This window comes from Elgaria multicarinata, chromosome 4 (assembly GCF_023053635.1).
Source record: "Elgaria multicarinata webbii isolate HBS135686 ecotype San Diego chromosome 4, rElgMul1.1.pri, whole genome shotgun sequence".
Classification (NCBI taxonomy): domain Eukaryota; kingdom Metazoa; phylum Chordata; class Lepidosauria; order Squamata; family Anguidae; genus Elgaria; species Elgaria multicarinata.
The window spans coordinates 78,381,306-78,401,948 of NC_086174.1; the positions used below are offsets into that span (position 1 = coordinate 78,381,306).

At 42.1% G+C, this 20,643-nt stretch overlaps 1 protein-coding gene across 1 annotated transcript in view; it reads left to right on the forward strand.

The window, feature by feature from the left end:
• The first annotated feature begins 227 nt into the window (after positions 1–227).
• Positions 228–20,643, forward strand: part of TXLNB (taxilin beta) — a 41,648-nt gene continuing 21,232 nt past the window's right edge. Inside the window, exons 1-4 of the mRNA XM_063124605.1 lie at positions 228–345; positions 6,208–6,657; positions 8,087–8,178; positions 14,807–14,977. Of these exons, the coding sequence (XP_062980675.1) occupies positions 6,222–6,657; positions 8,087–8,178; positions 14,807–14,977 (699 nt within the window). The 5' untranslated portion in view covers positions 228–345; positions 6,208–6,221. The remainder of the gene's footprint in view (positions 346–6,207; positions 6,658–8,086; positions 8,179–14,806; positions 14,978–20,643) is intronic.

Consider the following 20,643-nt stretch of genomic DNA (forward strand, 5'->3'; position numbering starts at 1 on the left):
CAGATACGAACAAGGACCAAGACTGGGTCCCTTAATCATTGCAGAGCAGAAGGCCTTTCGGTAGGTACAGCGTTTCTCTGCCTGCCTGACGAACTGCACCTGCTGAGATTCCTGCTTCATTATGCACAGCTGTGAAAAGGTCAAAGCGCCCTGCTCTCTCTTGCAGTTGGTGGTGGCATTCAAACTTGGCGTGCGCTCGCTTGCTTGCTGTGTCATCTACTCCTCTTCCTCCTCTAGCCCCCTCCCCAACAGAGAGTGTCCCACTGCTCTTGGTTCTTCCAGTCTGTCCTTCTTTTGGGCCTTTTCCCATCATTGTCTCCTTCTCTACGTCTTTTTCCTCCCTAGGTAAGTGCGACAAAGTCTTTTCTTGCTGCTGATACTTGATAAGATGACTCGAATGTGACTGTGGAAATTTTGTTTCCTCTTTACATTGGTACGATTTGTTTCATGGTTTAAACTTTCAACGTGTTGCTGATAGGAGCTTATGAGTTTGGGAGGAAGGCTAAAGATTGCCAGTCTCACGGAAGCTTCCATTAAAGGTGATGAATGCAAAATTGATGCTTTAAGAGACAGGAATTAAAGCAGAATAAAATAAAGGCTTTTTGTGTGTGTGATGAAAGAATGATACTCTTTTTGCTGCAAAAGAAGAAAGATCACAGTTAAGATAAAATGGAAGGCAGGAGCCCTATTTATGTTTCTGGAACGGTTTGTTTCAGTTTGGGTCTGAAATAATTTCAATTCATTATGGATACAGAGGTCCATTTGATTACAGAAGTCATTTTAAGGTCCGTTTTGAGAATGTTTGAAATAAACTACAGTGCTTCAACCATTACAGATATTGCACAACTATATGCAGAATAATTGACGTAAGACTCAAATACTTTTTTTTCAACTTTTGAGAGTGAACTATAATAGGAGCCAAATATTTATTTTTCACTATCATGTTTAAATTTTAATCGGCACTTGATGACTGATGGCATAATCCACTGCCCACTTAACTTGTCCCTCTGAGCACATTGGAACTTGCTTCAAAGTCGACATGCCTAGAATTGGGCTGTGAACCAGCCTTACGGTAGGATTCTTTATTTGTTGTGTGAGCGAATATCGAGAATAAAGTCAGTATCAAGGGTACTTGCTATCATCCTTCTTTTTTAGACAGTCTTAAAATAACTTGTGACTTCAGAGCAGGTGCTATGTGCCTTTTCTGTTGGATTCACGGGGTGGGGAGGGAGAGCCAAGAGCAAAAAGCTAAAAATAGGCAAGTCCTGCAAACTTTTGAACTCTCCTACTGACAAAAAAAAGTCCTTGTGACAAGGAGATTGGTGCTTTTTGTCATTCATCCTTACAACAAAGAGGAAGACCCAAAACATTTTTTTTCCCCCAAGGCAGCTTGCTTTTATGGGTGACTAGTTGTTCAAAACTGTTAACATGAGTGAGTTATAATGAACTGGTAACAGAACCTCAGAATATGAGTGCATTGTGTTGTTGTTCTGAGAGAAAGAATGATTACCACAGTTGGAGCACTCTTGAAAAGGAATATTTTAAACTGTTGCTATGTTGTTAGCGGTAAATAAGCCAGGCTCCGCTATAACCTCCTGAAAAGCATGTCAAATAGGCGTTATCAACACAGTGTCTCCCACTGTCTAAACAAATTATTCCCTCAGTAGCACTGAGTTTGTAATACTACCAGTCTGTGGTCAGTGAGTGGATGTGGGTGCGTAGACTGAAGCTGAGTGTTACCAAGGCATTTATTTATTTATTTTCATAAAATATATCTGTTTCCCTTCTGCTCAAAGGGCATCTAAAGTAACCCAGTGTGCAGCTGCTGTACAGAAAGCAAACTTCATGTTAAGGGTCATTAGAAAAGGAATTGAGAATAAAACTGCCAGTATCATACTGCCTTTATACAATGGTGTGTTGACATTGCTCTCTTTGGAAAAAAATTGGGGTAAATCCTTGAATTTTTCAAAATGGAGCATTGCGAGGAAGCCCTTCAGTGGCTGTGAAGCTGTGCCTGTGTCGTCTAACTTGGATGAGGGCCAATAAACTGAAGCTGAATCCTGATAAGATGGAAGCTCTGTGGATTGGTGGTTCCCGAGTCCAGGTATTGGGTAAGCGACCTGTTCTGGATGAGGTGGCGCTCCCTCTGAAGGAGCAGGTATGTAGCTTGGGAGTACTCCTAGATGCATCATTATCACTGGAGGCCCAGGTGGACTCCGTGGCACGGAGTACTTGGGGTCAGCTTTGGCTGATCTGCCTGCTATGGCCTTTCCTTGACAGGGACAACCTAGCCACAGTAGTGCATGCACTGGTAACCAAAGCTTAGCAAACTCCCCTCCCCACTCCCCCAGACAGATTCCTCCAACATTCTTACCTTGGCCACAGGAGCTGGTTCACAGCTAATGGGGTTTTTAACTGATTGGGTGCTGTCTATTTCTTTTAGCATTGTGATTTAAAAAACAAATTACAGTGCCTTGCATAAGTATTCACCCCCCTTTGACTTGTCCACATTTTGTTGTGTTTCAACCTGGAATTAAAATGGAGTTAATCACATGTTTACCATACTTAACACTTTGAAGGTGCAAAATATTTTTATTGTGGCACAAAAGTACACAAAAACAAACTGTCATATCTTGGTTACATGAGTATTCACCCCACTGAGTCAATGCTTGGTAGAAGCAATTACAGCAGTGAGCCTTTTGGGGTAAGTCTCTATCAGCTTTGAGTATCTGGAGCCTGTAATATTTGCCCATTCTTCTTGGCAAAATTGCTTAAGCTCTGTCAAGTTGAATGGGGAACACTGGTAAACAGCAGTTTTCAAGTCTTGCCACAGATTCTCAATCGGATTGAGGTCCGGACTTTGACTGGACTATTCAAAGACATTCAGGTTCTTGTTCTTGAATCCCTCCAGTGTAACTTTGGCTGTGTGTTTAGGGTCATTATCCTGCTGGACAGGGGAGGGCCAGGATCTCTTCTCGATCCTCCCAGAGTGCAGGACACGGAATAACGGGCTCAAGTTAAAGGAAGCCAGATTCCAGCTGGACATCAGGAAAAACTTCCTGACTGTTAGAGCAGTACGACAATGGAATCAGTTGTCTGGTGAGGTTGTGGGCTCTCCCACACTAGAGGCCTTCAAGAGGCAGCTGGACAACCATCTGTCAGGGATGCTTTAGGGTGGATTCCTGCATTGAGCAGGGGGGTGGACTCGATGGCCCTTCTAGGCCCCTTCCAACTCTGCTATTCTATGATTCTATGGACAATGAACCTCCATCCCAGTCCCAGGTCCTTTGCAGGCTGGAACAAGTTTTCCTCTAGAATTGCCCTGGATTTGGCTCCATCCATCTTGCCCTCAACCCTGACCAACTTCCCAGCCCCTACATCCCAACAACATGGTGGGGCCACCATCATGCTTCACCATGGGAATGGTGTTCTCGGGGCAATGAGCACTGTTGGCTTTGCACCACACATAGCATATTGTAGGGATGTGCAGACCGAAATTCCGAGCAGAGCTCATTGAGTGGGTTATTCCATCCATCTCTCTGCGCCATTACTCATCAGAAAACGGCTCTATGCTTGCAGATCTGTTATTTTTAAAGATAAAGAGATGACATTTGGCACAATGATATTTCTTAAGGAGAGCTTTAGACATACCAAGTTTGAAGCAGATCCCGTCATCCCAATTTTTAAGGATTTTTTTCAAGTTTGACAGTCAGCTGTTCCATTCGCCTATGGCAATTAACAAAATGCTTACATCATTTTTAAAGATAAAGAGATGAAACTTGGCAGCATGATAGCTCTTAAGTCAGACTTTTTGAAGCAGATTCCTTCATCCCATGGGTTTTAGGGTTTTCTTAAAATTTCCCCCTCAAACTCACCCACCTGATTCTGCATTAATTCACCCCTGCACATTTATGGAGGGAGGTTTTATCCTTTACTTTGCTGGTGCATCAGTGAAGTAAAGGATAAAACCTCCCTTCATAAATGCATATGGGTGAATTAATGCAGAATCAGGTATGTGGGTGGGTTTGAGGGGATTTTTTTAAAAAATACTTAAAATCACAGGATGAAGACATCTGCTTCAAACTTGGCATGCCTAAAGCTCTCCTTAAAAGCTATCATTGTGCCAAGTTTCATCTCTTTATCTTTAAAAATGACAGAGCTGTAAGCATTGGTTAATTGCCATAGCCTATAATGAAGTGGTTATCCAAAAACCGCCCAGAGAGCTCCGGCTATTGGGCGGTATAGAAATGTAATAAATAAATAAAATAAAACAAGATGAAGGTCCGAATGACCTTCACTGCACAGTGGGTATCCAGTGGTTTTAAAAATGTCCCCTAACTACACTGAAAGTTTGGAGCACCGTTGGGCCCTCAGATTTTTGGTGCAGAGTGCACACTCCTAGCGTTTTGTGCTAAGGCCAAAAAGTTCAATTTTGGACTTATCAGACCAGGGAACATTTTTCCACAAAATTTTGTGTGTGCGTTTCAGCAATGGCTTTCTTCTCAACATTCTTCGATATAACCCAGCTCTGCACAGTGTTCAGGTGATAGTTGTCCTATGGATGGTTTCTCCCAACTCAGCTGTGGATCTCTCCAGTTCCTTTTTGGTTGCTTTTGTAAGTCCCTCCTTACCTGATCACTGAGTTTTGGTGGATGGCCTTCTTGAGGCAAAGTCACGGTTGTGCTGGATTCTTTCCATTTTGTAATAATGGATTTAACAGTGCTCCAGGGAATGTTCATAGTTCAGGATATTCTTTTATAACCCAACCCTAGGGTGGCCATATGGAAAGGAGGACAGGGCTCCTGTATCTTTAACAATTGTATAGAAAAGGGAATTTCAACAGGTGTGATTTGTATGCATGCAGCACCTGGTGAAAGTCCCTCTTCATCACAACATTTAAAGCTGCAGGTGCCCTGCCCTCTTTTGTATCTGGTCACTTTAGTATAGCTCCTGCAGCTTTAACTGTTGTGATGAAGAGAGAATTTCACCAGGTGCTGCATGCGTACAAATGACACCTGCTGAATTCCCTTTTCTATACAACTGTTAAAGATACAGGAGCCCTGTCCTCTTTTTCATATGGTCACCCTACCCAACTCTGGTGCTTCTCTAGAACTTTATTCCGGACTTGTTTTGATAGTTCCTTGGTCTTCATGATGTTGTTTGTTTAGATACGCTTTCCAACAAACTCTGGGGCCTTCAAGAAACAGGTGTATTTTATCTAAGATCATGTGACACTTGAATTGCACACAAGTGGACTCCAGCTAATTATGGACTCCAATTAGTTATGTGACTTCTGAAGGCAGCTGGTTGCACCAGAGCTTACTTAGGAGTGTCACAACACAGGGGGTGAATACTTACGCAATCAAGACCTCTCAGTTTTGTATTTGTAAATCATTTTGTAAAACATGTAGATTATTTCCCACTTCAACATTATGGACTATTTTGTGTAGATCAGTGAGAAGAAATTCTAATTAACTACATTTTAATTCCAGGTTGTAGAACAATAAAATGTGGAAAAATCAAAGGCGGGTGAATATTTATGCAAGTCACTGGATATTATGTTTTAATTAAGGTTTTGTTTTTATTCTGTATTTTATTATTAGCTCCCTTGAGCACCATTTTTGGTGGAAAGGTGGGATATAAATTTAACAAATAAATAAATACAAATAAAACACACACAAAGCATTAAGCCATTGCAGATGGAAGACATACAGGGATTCCATGTTCAGTCTCTGGCATCTACAGTCAAAAGAAAGCAAAGTTTGGGAAAACCTCTTCCAGACAGCTATGAACAGCTGAAGAAGACAGTACTGGATTCGATGGGTCCATAGTCTGACCTGGTTCAGAACAGCTTCAAATGTTTTTATTGTTTGTGCTTTTAGATTTTCAATGTTTGGGAGTTTTTTGTCATAGAAAAATGGGATGTAAATATCTATATCAGTCTCTACCACCACCACCTGGTGCCCTCCAGATGTATTGGACTACAATTCATACCATCCCCAGCCACCATACCCATGCTGGCTATGGATGATGGGTGTTGTAGTCCAACACATCTAAAGGGCACCAGGTGGGGGGAAAGCTGGCCTAAATAAACATGTTCATAGATGCCAGCTAGCTTGTACCAAATATTATCAGCAGCAGCCTTCACTGCCAGTTTTACTCTGTTCTCAATCACCAGTGTGTTTTGCCTAAAATCTAACTTGCCAGGTAATATCCCGAGGATGGAGCATAACCAAAGTGCCAGTCACCAACCTGAACAGCAACTCCCGCCTCCCGTAAATAGCTCTGAAGTGCTCCCTGCTCAAAATGGCTTAGAGAAACAAAGTGAAAAATCGCCTCCCAGGCCTCTGTCCCCTGAGAATGTGGCACATTCTCAGCCTGAAATAAAGCTCTGTGATATATCTGAGGAGCTGAGTCGACAGCTGGAGGACATTATTAAAACCTATGGGTCAGCTGCCAGCCTGGTGGAAGAAAGGAATACGAAAATAACAGACAAACCTGAGACGGGAGAATCATTTAATAATGACGATGGAGAATACGAAGATGCCCATGATGAGGCTGAGAAAGAACAGATAGCTTCTGGGGATGCCTCTGGATCAAAGGAATCCAGCATTCCTAAAGAGCAAAAACTGGAAAAGAAAATCTTGAAGGGACTAGGTAAGTAGCTGCTTGCGTAACTGGAATGCAGAACATAACATGACTCATTGGCTATATCAGGAGAGGCGCCACAGCGATCTCTGTAGCGTTTCACTGTTTGACACTGATAGCACGTGTTTGCTCTTCGTCAATTGCAAGGAAGCAGGATTTTGTGGAGAACAGTGCTCTAAATGTTTTTAAAAATAGAACTGAGTATCAGGTGGCAATGCGTGTTACAAGAATGGAAGTACGTAGCAACTGACACACAATGGTACCGTTCTGTACATCACACCCCAGATGTGTATATTTGTATGTGGGATACACAATACATATTGCAGCCTTGAGGCTGCAAATAGCTGATCTGTAGTGTGTGTCTGCAAAGACAGAACCTACAAATCAAACAGTTGTTTGCTCATTCTTACAAGTTTTACTTACACACAAAACATTTTCTTAATAATGTTTCTGACAAAATATGTAGGGAGTTGAACCACTATGACAATATACAAAAGGAAGTCATTAAAAAGTTTGCTTCACAAGGCATAGATTTGAAGATATGTTTTGCATAGAACTTGCTGCTGACCTTTCAAAATACAGAAGCAAAAGCAAATGAGGTGCCTGAATTTCCAACTTGCAAACGCAGTGATGTAGTGGTAAATTTTGACGTGCAGTTGCTCAACATGGCATTTCCTATAGCCATACCCTCACCAAGAGTCCCAAAATTCAGGCAGCTGTGTTGATCTATATCAACAAACCACTTCTAGCAGGTTTCATCTCCACCAGGAACAGGTCTTTTTAAACATTAATAACTCTTAATTGCCCATTCAAGACCAAGCCATGCCAAAATACTTTGCATTACAACAGGGACCTGTCCTGAATGCGTGGGAGAGAGCAGATGCACTGTCATCCAAACCCAGAGAACTGTGTTGTTTAGGGGCTAAACGTCCCCACAGTTAACCCATTGCTTGCTGTTGGTTTAACCGCTGCATTGTTTAGGCCTTAAACAACCCTGAATTCTAGGTTTGGATGGCACACTAAGGAACCTATGATGGATCATTGGTTGTAAGGAACAGCAAAAGTGGTGGGTACGCTGTAGGCAGCACATCTGCTCTTTCCCACTCATGCATGACAGCCCATGGGTTGTTTAACCCATGGGCTGCCTTGTCATGTGAACTGGCCCAATATGTTGTTGCTAGGAGAATTCATTCCCCCATCCACCCAGCTACTGTGAGGATTGCAGCTAAGCTGAGAGGGAACAGGGAAGACAGAGGGGGATAGCAGATGATGTCAGCACCCCTGCTAATTAAAAACTCCCAGCACTTCAAATCTCCAACCCCTGTCTCCACTGCAGCCCTGTACAAATATCTGTACATCTCACACTGGTCCTTATTTTGTCTGAAGTATAGTCTCTTGTGAAAATGGCTTTTATATCTTCCTTTGTTACTTACTTCAGGGAAAGAAGCTACCCTGCTGATGCAACACTTGAGCAAGCTGAATACACCAGAAGAAAAGCTGGACATTTTATTTAAGAAGTATGCTGAACTGGTTAGTATAGCAGTTATGGAGCTTTGTGGGGGGAGAGAAAAGTGCTTTAAAATGTGTCCTGTATGATATAGGGCAGGAATGGGTGGAAGGTAGATGGGGAACTACTGGTAGATCTTGGGATGATTTGCAGTTGATCCGCGGGAGTTTCTGGCTCCCGCTAGTTTAACTACAGCAACAAATAAAAGCAACCCCCCACACACAAAAAAAATAGGCTGTTCTAATAAAAAAAGCATGGTGGGGAACCAGACATGAATCATCTGTATTTGAAAGGACTGTGAGCTCAGTTAAAAAAAACCAACCCAAATTATTGGACTGAGCATATTTTCAGAAGGCACCCTGGTCCTTAATTCTAAGTCTACAGAAGCCTCCCTCCCCAGCTGAGCCACAATTTTGCATCAGGCTCTGGTTGGTGTATCTTGAGGTTCTGGTAAAAACAAATGAAGTAGATCAGTCAGGGTGGAGATCTGCCAACCCTGATATAGGGTTGTCAGGTTGCAGCCTGGTGCCCTACAGATGTTTTGAGCTACAACTCCCCTAACCCCTCACCATTGGCCATGCTGGTTGATGCTTATGGGAGATGTAATCTAAAACATCTGGAGTTCAGGTTGCCCACCCCTGTACTATATCTTTTAAAGATTCCTCCTAAAGCACTGAAAAGGCAATAATAGTTTTTCCCAGCCTGGTCCTCCTCCACTACTACTGACATGCAGTCATGAGGAGTCCTGCATGAGTAAGCAGCTGGAGGAGAGAGGTGTAGATGAAGCAATGGAGGGGGCATATAATGAACTGGAGAAAAGTTTCAGCTGCTAACATCAGGGATTTAAAACGTGTAGCATTAATTTCTGAGCCACACCCTGGTAAACCTATCTCTAATGCTTGCATCTCCATGCAGCCTGTATCCAGAGTACTTTTCCAGGGCTGAAATGGGCTAGGGGAGGGGGCAGGAAACAGAATGTAAGATAAAATGTTTCACAGGCAATAGCAAAAGACATGGAGAGTTGACCATGCTTGGATCTGACCTCATATTTCCTTTGGCCAGCATCTATTTAATTTGGAGCAATTTCCATTGGCACTTTCAGCTTTAAGTAATGCTTGAGTTAGGGATGCCAGAGAAATCCCTTAATGGATTCAAATGAGTTCAGATTTCAATGCATCCGACTGACGGATTCTGCAGTGGACTCTTTTGCAGGTTTGGGCTCATTTTTCACCTTTTCTTCACTTTTGGGGAGATTTGCACAAATGCGAATTAATGCAAGTAGAATAATTTTTTTAAAAAAAAATTCGATTCCATCAATGGGTAGATGACAGACTAAAAGATGCATGACAATCCACAAAACACAGATGGAATATATTTAAGAAAATCCATACATCCCTAGCTCAAGTGAAAGCCTACTTTTCAAGGAGTTTCTTTCACCAGTGATAACTGTAGTATGCTGTGTCCAGGATGGGCTCTGGGAATGGCAACAACTTAAAGGTAGGCTGGGCTGAGAAGGAAAAAGTAAAGGAATCTTGTGAAGTCCTCAGCACTGATGTCATGGATAGAGTTGCTAACTTTTTAAACTTTTCTGTCCTTTGTCTTTTAACACTAGTTTTATGTGCAGCCATTAGTAGGTGATAATGCTTGACCCTGTTCAGGCAACACACTAAGCCATGGTGTTTAACCATTTTGAGCTAAACATTATGGCTTAACATGTCATGTGAACTATTCCTACACAACCACGGTTTAAACACACTCACTAACCATTTGCTGCAAAGGGGTTAGTGGCCTAACCTTGGCTTAGCATGTTGTCTGAAGAGGCCTCTTATTTCTAACAGCTTGGTATGCAGAAATCATCCCTAAAGGTTCAAGAGTTGGCAGCCAGGAGTTTTATCTTCCTCCAGGGCATTTGGCAGCCCTTGTCATAGGCATTATCTAAGGGTCAGCCATTCTAGAGGTAAAGATCTCTGTTTCCTAACAAATGCAGTTATACTGCAGTCCTATACATGTCTACTCCAAAATTCAATGGGGTAACACTCAAGTAAGAGTTTATAGGGCTGCAGCTTCACTGGCGTTATTTTGCTGGGAAATGATTTATCAGGAATGGGAGCACTTGCTGGAGTGACATCTGAGTGGATGTATGGACATGTTTGTGGTCTGCCTGAGACGAGGTGCTTTAGCAAATCCTTATTAAATCCTAAATGACAAAGCTCCTGAAATCACCTGAATCCTTTCAAAAGGACTGGGAACACAGTTTACAACTCATGCTATTCTTCATTAAATATCAGATGTTTACTGTACAAACCAAAGGCCATGGCAAAAGGAATATCACATTAAAAAATACCAATAACTGGAAAAAAGAAAAAAAAAAAGAGTAGTGTTGGCTCTAGGCCCCAAGTTCCTCCAACACATCAACAAAATTTGCTCTAATTTTCTTTGCTGATAGTACAAACATTGATACTTTATCGGTAGTTGCTGTATCCAGGTCTGACCACAAATAATAAACTATTTCTACATCTGAAGCAAACTAATGAGATTGTAAGATAACAGCTATAAATTTAACTCTAATGCCGCTAAACAGGGGATATTTCAAAAAGTAATGCACCAAATTCTGTCACGCTCCACAAACTACTTCTACAAAGTCATGATTGGATTGTTGCTGGTTCAAAATTGAGCCTAAAAGCTCTGGAATTATTCCTACCTGCCTCAGAGGCTCTGAGTACCTGCCATTTGGAAGGATAGTTAATGCAGTACAATTAGGGAGGGATATCTCTTTAGAACCCTCCAGTTTGTGAGCCCTCTCCTCCCTTACCTGAGATACTTCACCCTTCTTTAACTATCTCCCTGGCTTAGAATGCCTCACCCTAACTGGACCTCAGCCTCTTAATCCTACTTTTATCATCCATCCAATATTCCAGCCTTAACAGACCAACCTTGATTTCCTGATAAATTTGCTGGAGTATTCTAACTAGAAGGCAGCTTTTATTTCTACTCCGATGGGTTATTGCCAAACGGATATGGTACTCTTGAGCATTTATTAAACTCTTCTAACTAGGGGTGTTGCCCTTCCTATCCCCTTTGATGTGTGGCCTTCTATTGCCCGTAAGTTACATGTTTCTGTAGACGAAGAAGACTTCTCCTTATTCATATCCCCAAATAGACTAATCTATCCAATTTACTCTATTTGGGTTTTGGACACCCTTGCAAAGCCTTTGGGGACCCCTCACAATGCCTGAAATTGGTTTTAACTAAGGTGTTCTCTACTTTGTGGGGGGTACTTTCTTATCACAAGTCCCCATCTCGGATCTTTTCGTATTCAAAACGGGCTCCTTCAGACAGTGATGAACAGCAACAACGTGATTTTTAATTGTAAAGGGAATGTGGTCGAAAAGAATAGGCTGCAGTAAAACAGTGCCATCTCGTGGCGGAATAAAAACCCGACATAAATAAAAATTGGGTGGGAGCCTTCTCGTTTATTTAGGACGTCACGAAATTGACCCGCAGGAGGGCCCAGTCACAAGCATGCTATAAATAGCTCGTTTAGCGATCCCCTAAGACGTACACAGAGACACACCAAAAAAAGCCTAACAACTGCAACAAAATATATCCTTAAATTCAATTACTCAAATCACACAAAAGTCGACACTGCATACCAAAGCATAGCCTAGGGCTTGCAGAGATATAAAGGCTAGCCCAGCAACCTCAGCCAGGTGGAAAACTCAAGAAGTCCAAACTTCCAGCTATCATAACAGTCAATGGGGTCTAACTCTTTGAGGGGCAAGAAAGGGAGCAAGAAAAGTAGCTGCCAGCAAGGCACAGCCTGGAGTCTGCAGAGATATAAAGCCAATTTATGTTGAAAAGTGAATAAATCTACATCTATTCTTGGATTTTCTTTAAGACAGGATATGCATCTATATAAATAAAAATGAAAAAGACCGTTCGTTACTGTCGTTATATCTCCGAAAGTTCTTCACCGATTGCTTTGAAATTTTGACACAGCGTTGCGTTCGAATACGCGAGCGTTGTTATGTAACTATGTTCTCTATGGGGTCAAAGGTTTGTCTTAAAATCGAAGAAATAGGCCTCCTCAAAACCAGTCCTGCTGATCATTGTGACATCACCAACCAGTAGGCCAATCCGCTGCCTCTGCCTCCTCTCCTATTTGCATGTACTCTTGCAATTGGCTGAGTGAATATAGATGTCACACCTGTGACAGTTACACGTTCTGAAGAAAGGTAACTGCCAGGAGTTTCCAGTAACCTCCTCACCGTAAAAACATGCTTTTATATCTCCGAAAGTTCTTCACCGATTGCTTTGAAATTTTGACACAGCGTTGCGTTCGAATACGCGAGCGTTGTTATGTAACTATGTTCTCTATGGGGTCAAAGGTTTGTCTTAAAATCGAAGAAATAGGCCTCCTCAAAACCAGTCCTGCTGATCATTGTGACATCACCAACCAGTAGGCCAATCCGCTCCCTCTGCCTCCTCTCCTATTTGCATGTACTCTCGCAATTGGCTGAGTGAATATAGATGTCACACCTGTGACAGTTACACGTTCAGAAGAAAGGTAACTGCCATGAGTTTCCACTAACCTCCTCAACGTAAAAAAAAACCTTTTTTAAAAACCAAACAAACTGCTTTACTTCATCCAAATAATGCCTCGCAGAAGATCACACTTAGGTCGTCGTACTTGCGGAGCGGAAGCACTGCGACGAGAAATTGCAAATCAGACTCAGGAAGAACGGGCTTCAGCAAATGAGAAAAAAAGAAAAAAATGGCTCAAATACGTGCCAAGGAATCAACCAAGCAACGTTCAGCCAGACTTGAGGATGCACGGTTGCGAGCACGGCAATCGCGTACTACAGCTACAGATCTGCTTTGTTCTCAACATAATGAACGCGAAAGGCTGAGAGGGGCTGAAAGACGTCAATGAGAAACAGCACATCAGCGTCAAACACGACTCCGTGGTAAACAATCACACGATTACAATCGCCTTCCATTCCGGTACAACCCAGCTGATGATTATAGTCTGAGGCGGCATGTTCTCATCGGCACTATGACTGAAGTGTGTCCTTATTGCAAGGCTCTTAAATTTAATGGAGAAACAAAAGGAATGTGTTGTGCTGCTGGAAAAATTAAACTGCCTCAACTTGGAGAACCACCAGAGCCATTACAAACTTTGCTTGCCGGATATACCGCTGAATCAAAGCATTTCCTATCTAACATCAGGAAATACAACTCATGCTTCCAAATGACGTCGTTCGGCGCAGAAATCATCACAGCTCCATTTATGCCAACTTTCAAAGTCAAAGGACAAATTTATCATAAAGCCGGCTCCTTCCTTCCGTTCAAGATAGTCAACATAAATTCCTACTAATGTATTTCATTGGTGATGGCAATGATGAATTGAATGCACGCTGCGGAATTTATACTGGCATAAAAAGGTCCATTGTTTCAAAACTGCAACAGCTACTTCACAAAAAAAATTTTTTGTACATTTGTTCAAAACAGCAATTGACATGATGCCATCTGATACACTCAAGATTGTTATTCATGCTGACAAAACGCCTGCTGGAGAACATGTGCGAAGATTCAATGCTCCAACTATAGATGAAGTGGCAATTGTTATAGTCGGAGATCAATCTTGACAGGACCTTTCAAAGGTGAAGATGTCCTCATTCCTCGCATTCCTATGATTCCAACAGATATGCCATTTCAATTTAAGAGATTGCAATTCCCAATTCGATTGGCGTTTGCAATCACCATCAACAAAGCTCAGGGCCGATCTTTAGAATTGTGCGGTTTAGATTTAGACACAGATTGCTTCTCACATGGACAATTATATGTTGCGTGTTCTAGAGTCGGCAAACCAGACAATCTCTATATCTACACAGACAATGGAACAACTAAAAATATTGTATATCCACAAGCATTGTGATATTAAACATATTAGAAACATCCGCTTTGTCTTTTCTTTCTTTTCAATTTAACCAGACTGAGCCACAGCAACGCGTGGCAGGGTACAGCTAGTTTTTAAATAAATACACACACACATAAATATATAGTTAAGAGTGTGGTAAATGAAAACATTTTTATTTTGCTCTGGAAGAGAATATTTATTAATCAACAATGACTTAAGAAGGATAGGGAATAGATATTTAAAATGTGTGTATGCCTTTGCTTGTCTTTTTTTTCCCCTTTAATTTCATTGCTTCAGGTTGCAATCCTGTGCACGATTTTACCTAGGAATAAAACCCTTTGACCTTAATGGAATTTATTTCAGAGTAACATTCACAGAATGTGCTGACAGTCTCTTTAATATCCTCTTTTTAGGGGAGTGAAATTTTCCAAATCATGTGAATAGATTTCAGATCAAATATTAGCCTACCCCCTTCAGTGATTTTACACTACTGAATGAAGGATGAATTGCGTCACAACTTAAGTCACCGGGGAGGGGTTTTCAAAAATTCTGCATGGGACACTTTGCCCAATAATTTTGTCAATAAAATAAGTGTACAATTCATGCAAAATGATTTCACCTGTTTCCATTCAGTCATGAAAAGATGGGTTATGTTTTACAAACCCAAACTCCTTTTCTTTTTAAAGAAGTTGCTGTTTTGCCTATTTTTCTCTCTCTCCATAAACTTTTAGCTGGAGGAACATCGCACTGAACAGAAAAAGCTAAAATATCTGCAGAAAAAACAGTCACAGCTTGTAAAAGAGAAGGACCAATTACAGAGCGAACACAGCAGAGTCATCCTGGCCCGAAGCAAATTGGAGAGTCTATGTAGGGAGCTCCAAAGACACAACAGAACCCTGAAGGTAAGGCTGATATTAACTAGAGTTATGCTTTCCTGCTTCCCAACCCAGGCAATTGTGGTACTATGAAGCAGCTACATTTCTCCATCAAAGGATTCTAAACATTCTCAAGAGAGTAAGTACACTTCAGGGATCTTTGGATAAGCCATGACACAATTTCATACCAGTTTAAATATATCGGTCTGACTGATGGCCAAGTATTCTTTTGTTAAGGAACTAGTTAAGTAACTAAAGGCCAGTTAAAATAATTGATTTAAATCAAATTTCCTATTGATACTTCTTATAAGTCCTAAACAGTGGTATAAATCTCACCAATAAACCATGTTAATTTACAAGTAAACATAGTATTATACACTGAATCTTTCTTACAACCAGGCCTTGCATGTATTTGTTGCATTAGAAAGTGTGCAAATTTTTACTAGCCAGCAAATTTCCATATACAGTCTTCCTTGCAACCAGCAGCTATGACAGTGTGTGTGATTATGTATGGGAATATAGGAATTGAAAATTTCATGTCTTCTTTCCACTATCTCTCCTTTCTGATTCGATCTGACTTGACCCAGCCCCAGCCCTCACCAAAAAAAGTACCAAATAAAAATGACGTGCCCATTACTGATAGAAGGGATATCTGTTATAGTTACTAGGAAGAGTAGAGCACTTTATTTTCATCAGGTGGAAATAAAATGCCTGTGTTTGGTAGGTAGAGTGCAAGCATTCATGTTTTGAAAAATGATCAAATCAGTTCTTCACTTATATAGAAAAATCCCTTTTTTATATAAACAGAATCTGTTTCTGGTAGAAGCCATTGATTCATATGAGCTATTCATTAAGAGAAACATGCTTAGGATCAGATTACTTAATATTTACATTTGGTGTATTTTTTTAAATGAAATAAATTTTAAATAAAACTCAATACAATTATCAATTTTTAGCCAACCTGCTCCAAACCCAGTTTTCACTCCACCTGAAACTTTTTACCACTTGGAAGGGAGGATAGAACAATAGTATAATATAGATGAACTCCAAAGGGACTTCCTGATGAAGAATATTTTGACTGACAGGCCTACTGATTAAGTGCACTTGACTCCCACAAGTCACGTAAAGACTGGTCTGATCTTCTGTTGATTGGTTTGATTCTGTTCCAAAATAGTGACGAAACACATGTAGAGAGACAAAAATCCTCCACAGTAGCTGGCATCTTTTTCTCGTTAGTTTTGCATTACCTTTTTCTCTCCAGTTTAAGTGTTTTAGCGGTAAATTAACGGAAGATGAAGCTGTGATCTGGCTGCTGTATAAGGGCTTGTTTGCACTGCAAGGCTCTGCCCATGCAGGGTTCTAGAGGCCCTCAGGTACACCTAGGTGAATTTGACAGGAAAAGGGAATACAGAAATGTGTATGGTCTGTACACAGAGCCAGAGTCAAGGGTAGGCATAGGTGGACACTGTCGAGGGCCCATGTTGCACCAGGGCCCCCAATGAGCCTCATGATGTTGCTCCTCCTCTTTGCTATTACAACCTGCTTGTTCACCCTCCTCTCACTCTAGCCCAGGTAATAGTGGCAGTGAGGAGCAGTAGATACCACTGCTTCCTTGCTCACTGGCTCTCTGCAAGTATTAGCAACGATGAGGAAGAGGAACATGAGCAGCTGGTAATGAGAAGAAGGGAGACTCACTAAAGGAGGTGGCCCATTGAGTCTTGCCCAAGGGCCCTCCAAAACCTGAAGCTGGCATTGGCTGTACACATCACACATGGAAAAGAAAAAAGCCCATGCATAAACTCTGGGTCACATGATGTCTTCTTTTCCTAAATATTGCTTCCCGAATGTGCGGTTTTATTCTAAAATGAATGAGCCAAGAGCACAGTGATATGGTCCTACTTTAGCTTATGGTAGATTTATGTAACATCTCTATATAGAGGGATCCCCATGTATGGAAACAGGTGCCATTTTTCAGTGCTTTCTGCTGCATGTTCCTAGGTGCAGAAGAGTATCGGCCCTCCCGCCTTCCCCTTTTAGCTTCCTGTGCTTCAAAAAAATCATGAGGCTACAAGGTGCAGGGAGGGGGTGAATCAGCAAACTGCTAAAGATTGTCATGTGCTCTGCTTAGTCAGACCACACCAGCGGATGGAGTGACAAAATCATTTGTGTTGCTACAACGAAGTGAAGAATCTGGTCGCTTTTCTAGAACAAAGTTATGATTAAAGTCATCAAAGGCCTGGCTTTCACTTAGAATACCACTCTGATCTCTATCTGGGGGGTTGTTGGCAGCTCAGCTCCCTGTGCCAAGTACTAGTGATGTTTTAGCACTGAAGCTCTTTCATTCAACTGCAAATAAACAGAATGGGCATCCAAGGGCAACCACAGAAAGTCAAAGCTGGCATTAAGTGAGATTACACTGCCTCGCATCACTGGATCACCATGCGAACTGGGAAGTAACAAGTGTATCCATTGAACATAATTTTGACAAACCTGTAAGAAGAACCTCTTTACAATAGACACTTCAGGCTTTGTTTGTTTTAATTTACTTTTTCCACACCTTTTTGATGCCATGAGGTCATAACACCTGTTCAGTGGCATGGGAGCCACTGTTCTATAGGTTTATCCAATGCTGCCACAGTAATGGTTAAAGGCCTGCCACCACATGGGTGGAGGCAGTTCTGGTCACCCTTCAGGGCAACTTTCTGCAGTGGAAAGATTCCTCTATCTGTGGAGGCTCTCCACACAATCGAGAACCCTGGAACACCAGTGAAGATGCTCCACAGATAAGAGGAGGCACCCCACTGCAGACAGCCACGCCCTACATGTGGAGGATAACACGGACCTAATGGAGGAGGGGTGGACCCACCCAGTTTACACATAGAGGTTACGTATATGCACTTTGAATGCCTCAAGAGGGGTTGTGTTGTTGTCACACACACAAACACACCATCCATGTAGTGGCAGCAATTAAATGTTAAAGCAGCACTGTGGAGTGAACTCATCCAAATGAGTTCCAGTGATGCTTCTAACTTTAAAGGAGCACTATTTGCAAACTTAGAATTAATACATCTGCTATATGGATGAGACCATATTCTTGTAGAAAAGTGCTGATTCTGTTTGCTCTAAGCCATTATTTATTTATTTATTTATTTTATTAAAACAGGCAATAGATAGCTTTTTTTAAAAAAAAATCCCCCACAGAAACAAGAAAACACACATCCAGCATTCATTCAAATTAAATAGCCATAACATGTCATACTAACAACTTACCTTAAAAATAGTCTTGCAACAGCACAGGGAGGGTAAGGCACTCATGCCAAATCCTATGTGTGCTTACAGGGAAAGAAAGATCACTGTGTTCAGTAAGACTTCTCCCAAGTGTGTATTAGCATTCCTTTAGTAGTGTGATCATATTGCTTCTGTTTATCACAAATGCAGTTGTTGATTGCAGCTAAAGATAATTGTCTTCTTAGAATGTATTTTTTTCTCTATTGAAGGTAACTTATACCTATGGGGGTGGGGAATAATCATCATGAGTTTAAGCTACTAGGTTAGATATCTGAGACTTTATTCAGTTACTATCTTTGTTGCACTATAAAGCATTATTTGTCTTAGTCGATCCAGATTTAACTTCTTTTCAATACTGCTGTCTCATTACTGTATATATTCATACTCATTATGTGACACACACACACACACACAGAGAGAGAGAGAGAAGAACACTCTTCTTTGTGGACACATTGCTGAGAACTCTGTTTGCTCTGCCACAAAAATGAACCATACAAGTGGCAGCTGTGTTGTTTTGATCTTGTAAACTGATGCAAACTGAAATTAAAGCAACAGCATCCTAAGTTTGACAAGGACAGGACTATATGATGGTTTCACTTACGTACTGGCAACTTCTGTCTGAGGAAGAAGGGGTGGGGAGGAGCTTGGCCTTTCCAGCTTCCGGGATCATCCCCCAGGGTCCAAACGCCAGCTCGTCATCCCAGAAGCGAAGAGGGTCATTTCAGTGCAGCGTTTGTTTGTTTTTAAAGAATAGAGACATTGTGCAATTGCACGGGTATGATCCTGTACCAAAAGTTTTAAAAAAGTAGAAAGAACTCGGCACCAAAAAGTGCCGACAGCCATCCCTGGAATAGCGGGAATGCTCCCACCCCCCACCATGGGCACAGACTCCCTCTGCAGAGCTCCATGCCCGTTTGGTGAGCCCCACTACTCACAGGGAGGAGGGAGGATCCAGGAGCAAGCAGCACACTGCCTGCAGTTCTTGTAGTTGTCCCAGGACCACCAGGAAAATTGGGATAATTGCAGTGCCATTTATCCCAGGACAACTGAGAGGTCGTCCCTGGTTGACCCCGGGATCAGCTGTGCATTGTACACACAGGGACAACCTCGAGCTGACCCCGGGATAAATGGCTGGTGTGGACATGGCCTGAGAGAAAAGAAGCTAGGGAACTTGCATGGGAAAGAAACAGGTTTTGGGGGATTGTGAGAGTGTCTGGGAAAAGGAAGATTAAAGTAAGTGGAAGGATTTCTGAAGAAAGCGGAAATCTTCCACGTTCCTGCTACACATGCATACCTGCAGCATTTTTCCAGGAGCCAGAGCTGGCGGTTCTGTTGAGTCTCTTCTCCTGCAGTGAATTGGCAAGGTGTAATGACTCACTGGTCTTCAAAAGTGGGTCTTGAGATCCGTCCAGATGGGTCATGGCAGAGCTGTTGCTGCCATGTTGGGCATGGAGAAAATTGTGAAAGTGGGTCCCTCGTTGCAGGTTGGGACCCCAAAGTGGTTCTTGGGTCTGGACCAGTTTAAGACCACTGCAATGACCCATTGACACATGGAGTTTGGATGACTCCCTGGTTTACTGAAGAGCTTTAGACAATGAAGCAGGCTGGAATATTACTAGAGGGCAAGTGGTGCAGCACTGCTTATAAGGGTGACTGAACATGTGCCAGAGCACATAATCATGCCTACCTTGCTGCCTCTATCATGTCCTCAAGTAGCTGCCTAGCCAAGATTTCCTGAGTGTTCTGGGGGTTACTTTCATCTGCACCATTAACTCCAATATTGAAGCACTCATAAGATGGCTTTGATGAGTTTGCCAAAACACTTTGAAGACCACCATGCCAACTTGAATGCCACTATTGATACAGTGTTTGTTTAGGTGTCCAGTCATCCCTTCTATCAATCTGGCCACCGCATTTCCAAAAGCTGGAGCTTCCAAACCATGTTTAAAGACAGCCCCATGTAGAGCACATTGCAGTAATCTTGGAGGTTACCAGAGCATAGACTACTGAAGCCAGGTTATCCCTGTCCAGATAGAACAGATAGATAAGCTGGTAGAGGGTAGTCCATGCCACTGAAGTCACCTGAACCTTAAGTAACAATGATATTTCCAAAGCTATGAGCCTGTTCCTTCGGAGGGGAGTGCTTCCTCATCCAGAACAGGTAAAACACCCTCCATATGATCAGAAGAAACACCCACTAATAATATCTCACAGGAGCAGCACAAGTTCTCTTGCACTGCCAACGTCCCTCTGGCCATTGTGGCCCCATCCCCAACTGCCTTACCTTTGCTGCCACAGTGTGCAGCTGGAGGTGGCGGCCTCCCAGGTCCCATGAGACTGAGTCAGGCTCCCATGGGATCTGACTAGACTTGGCCAAGCTCTCACAGGTGCTCATTCCAGCTCTA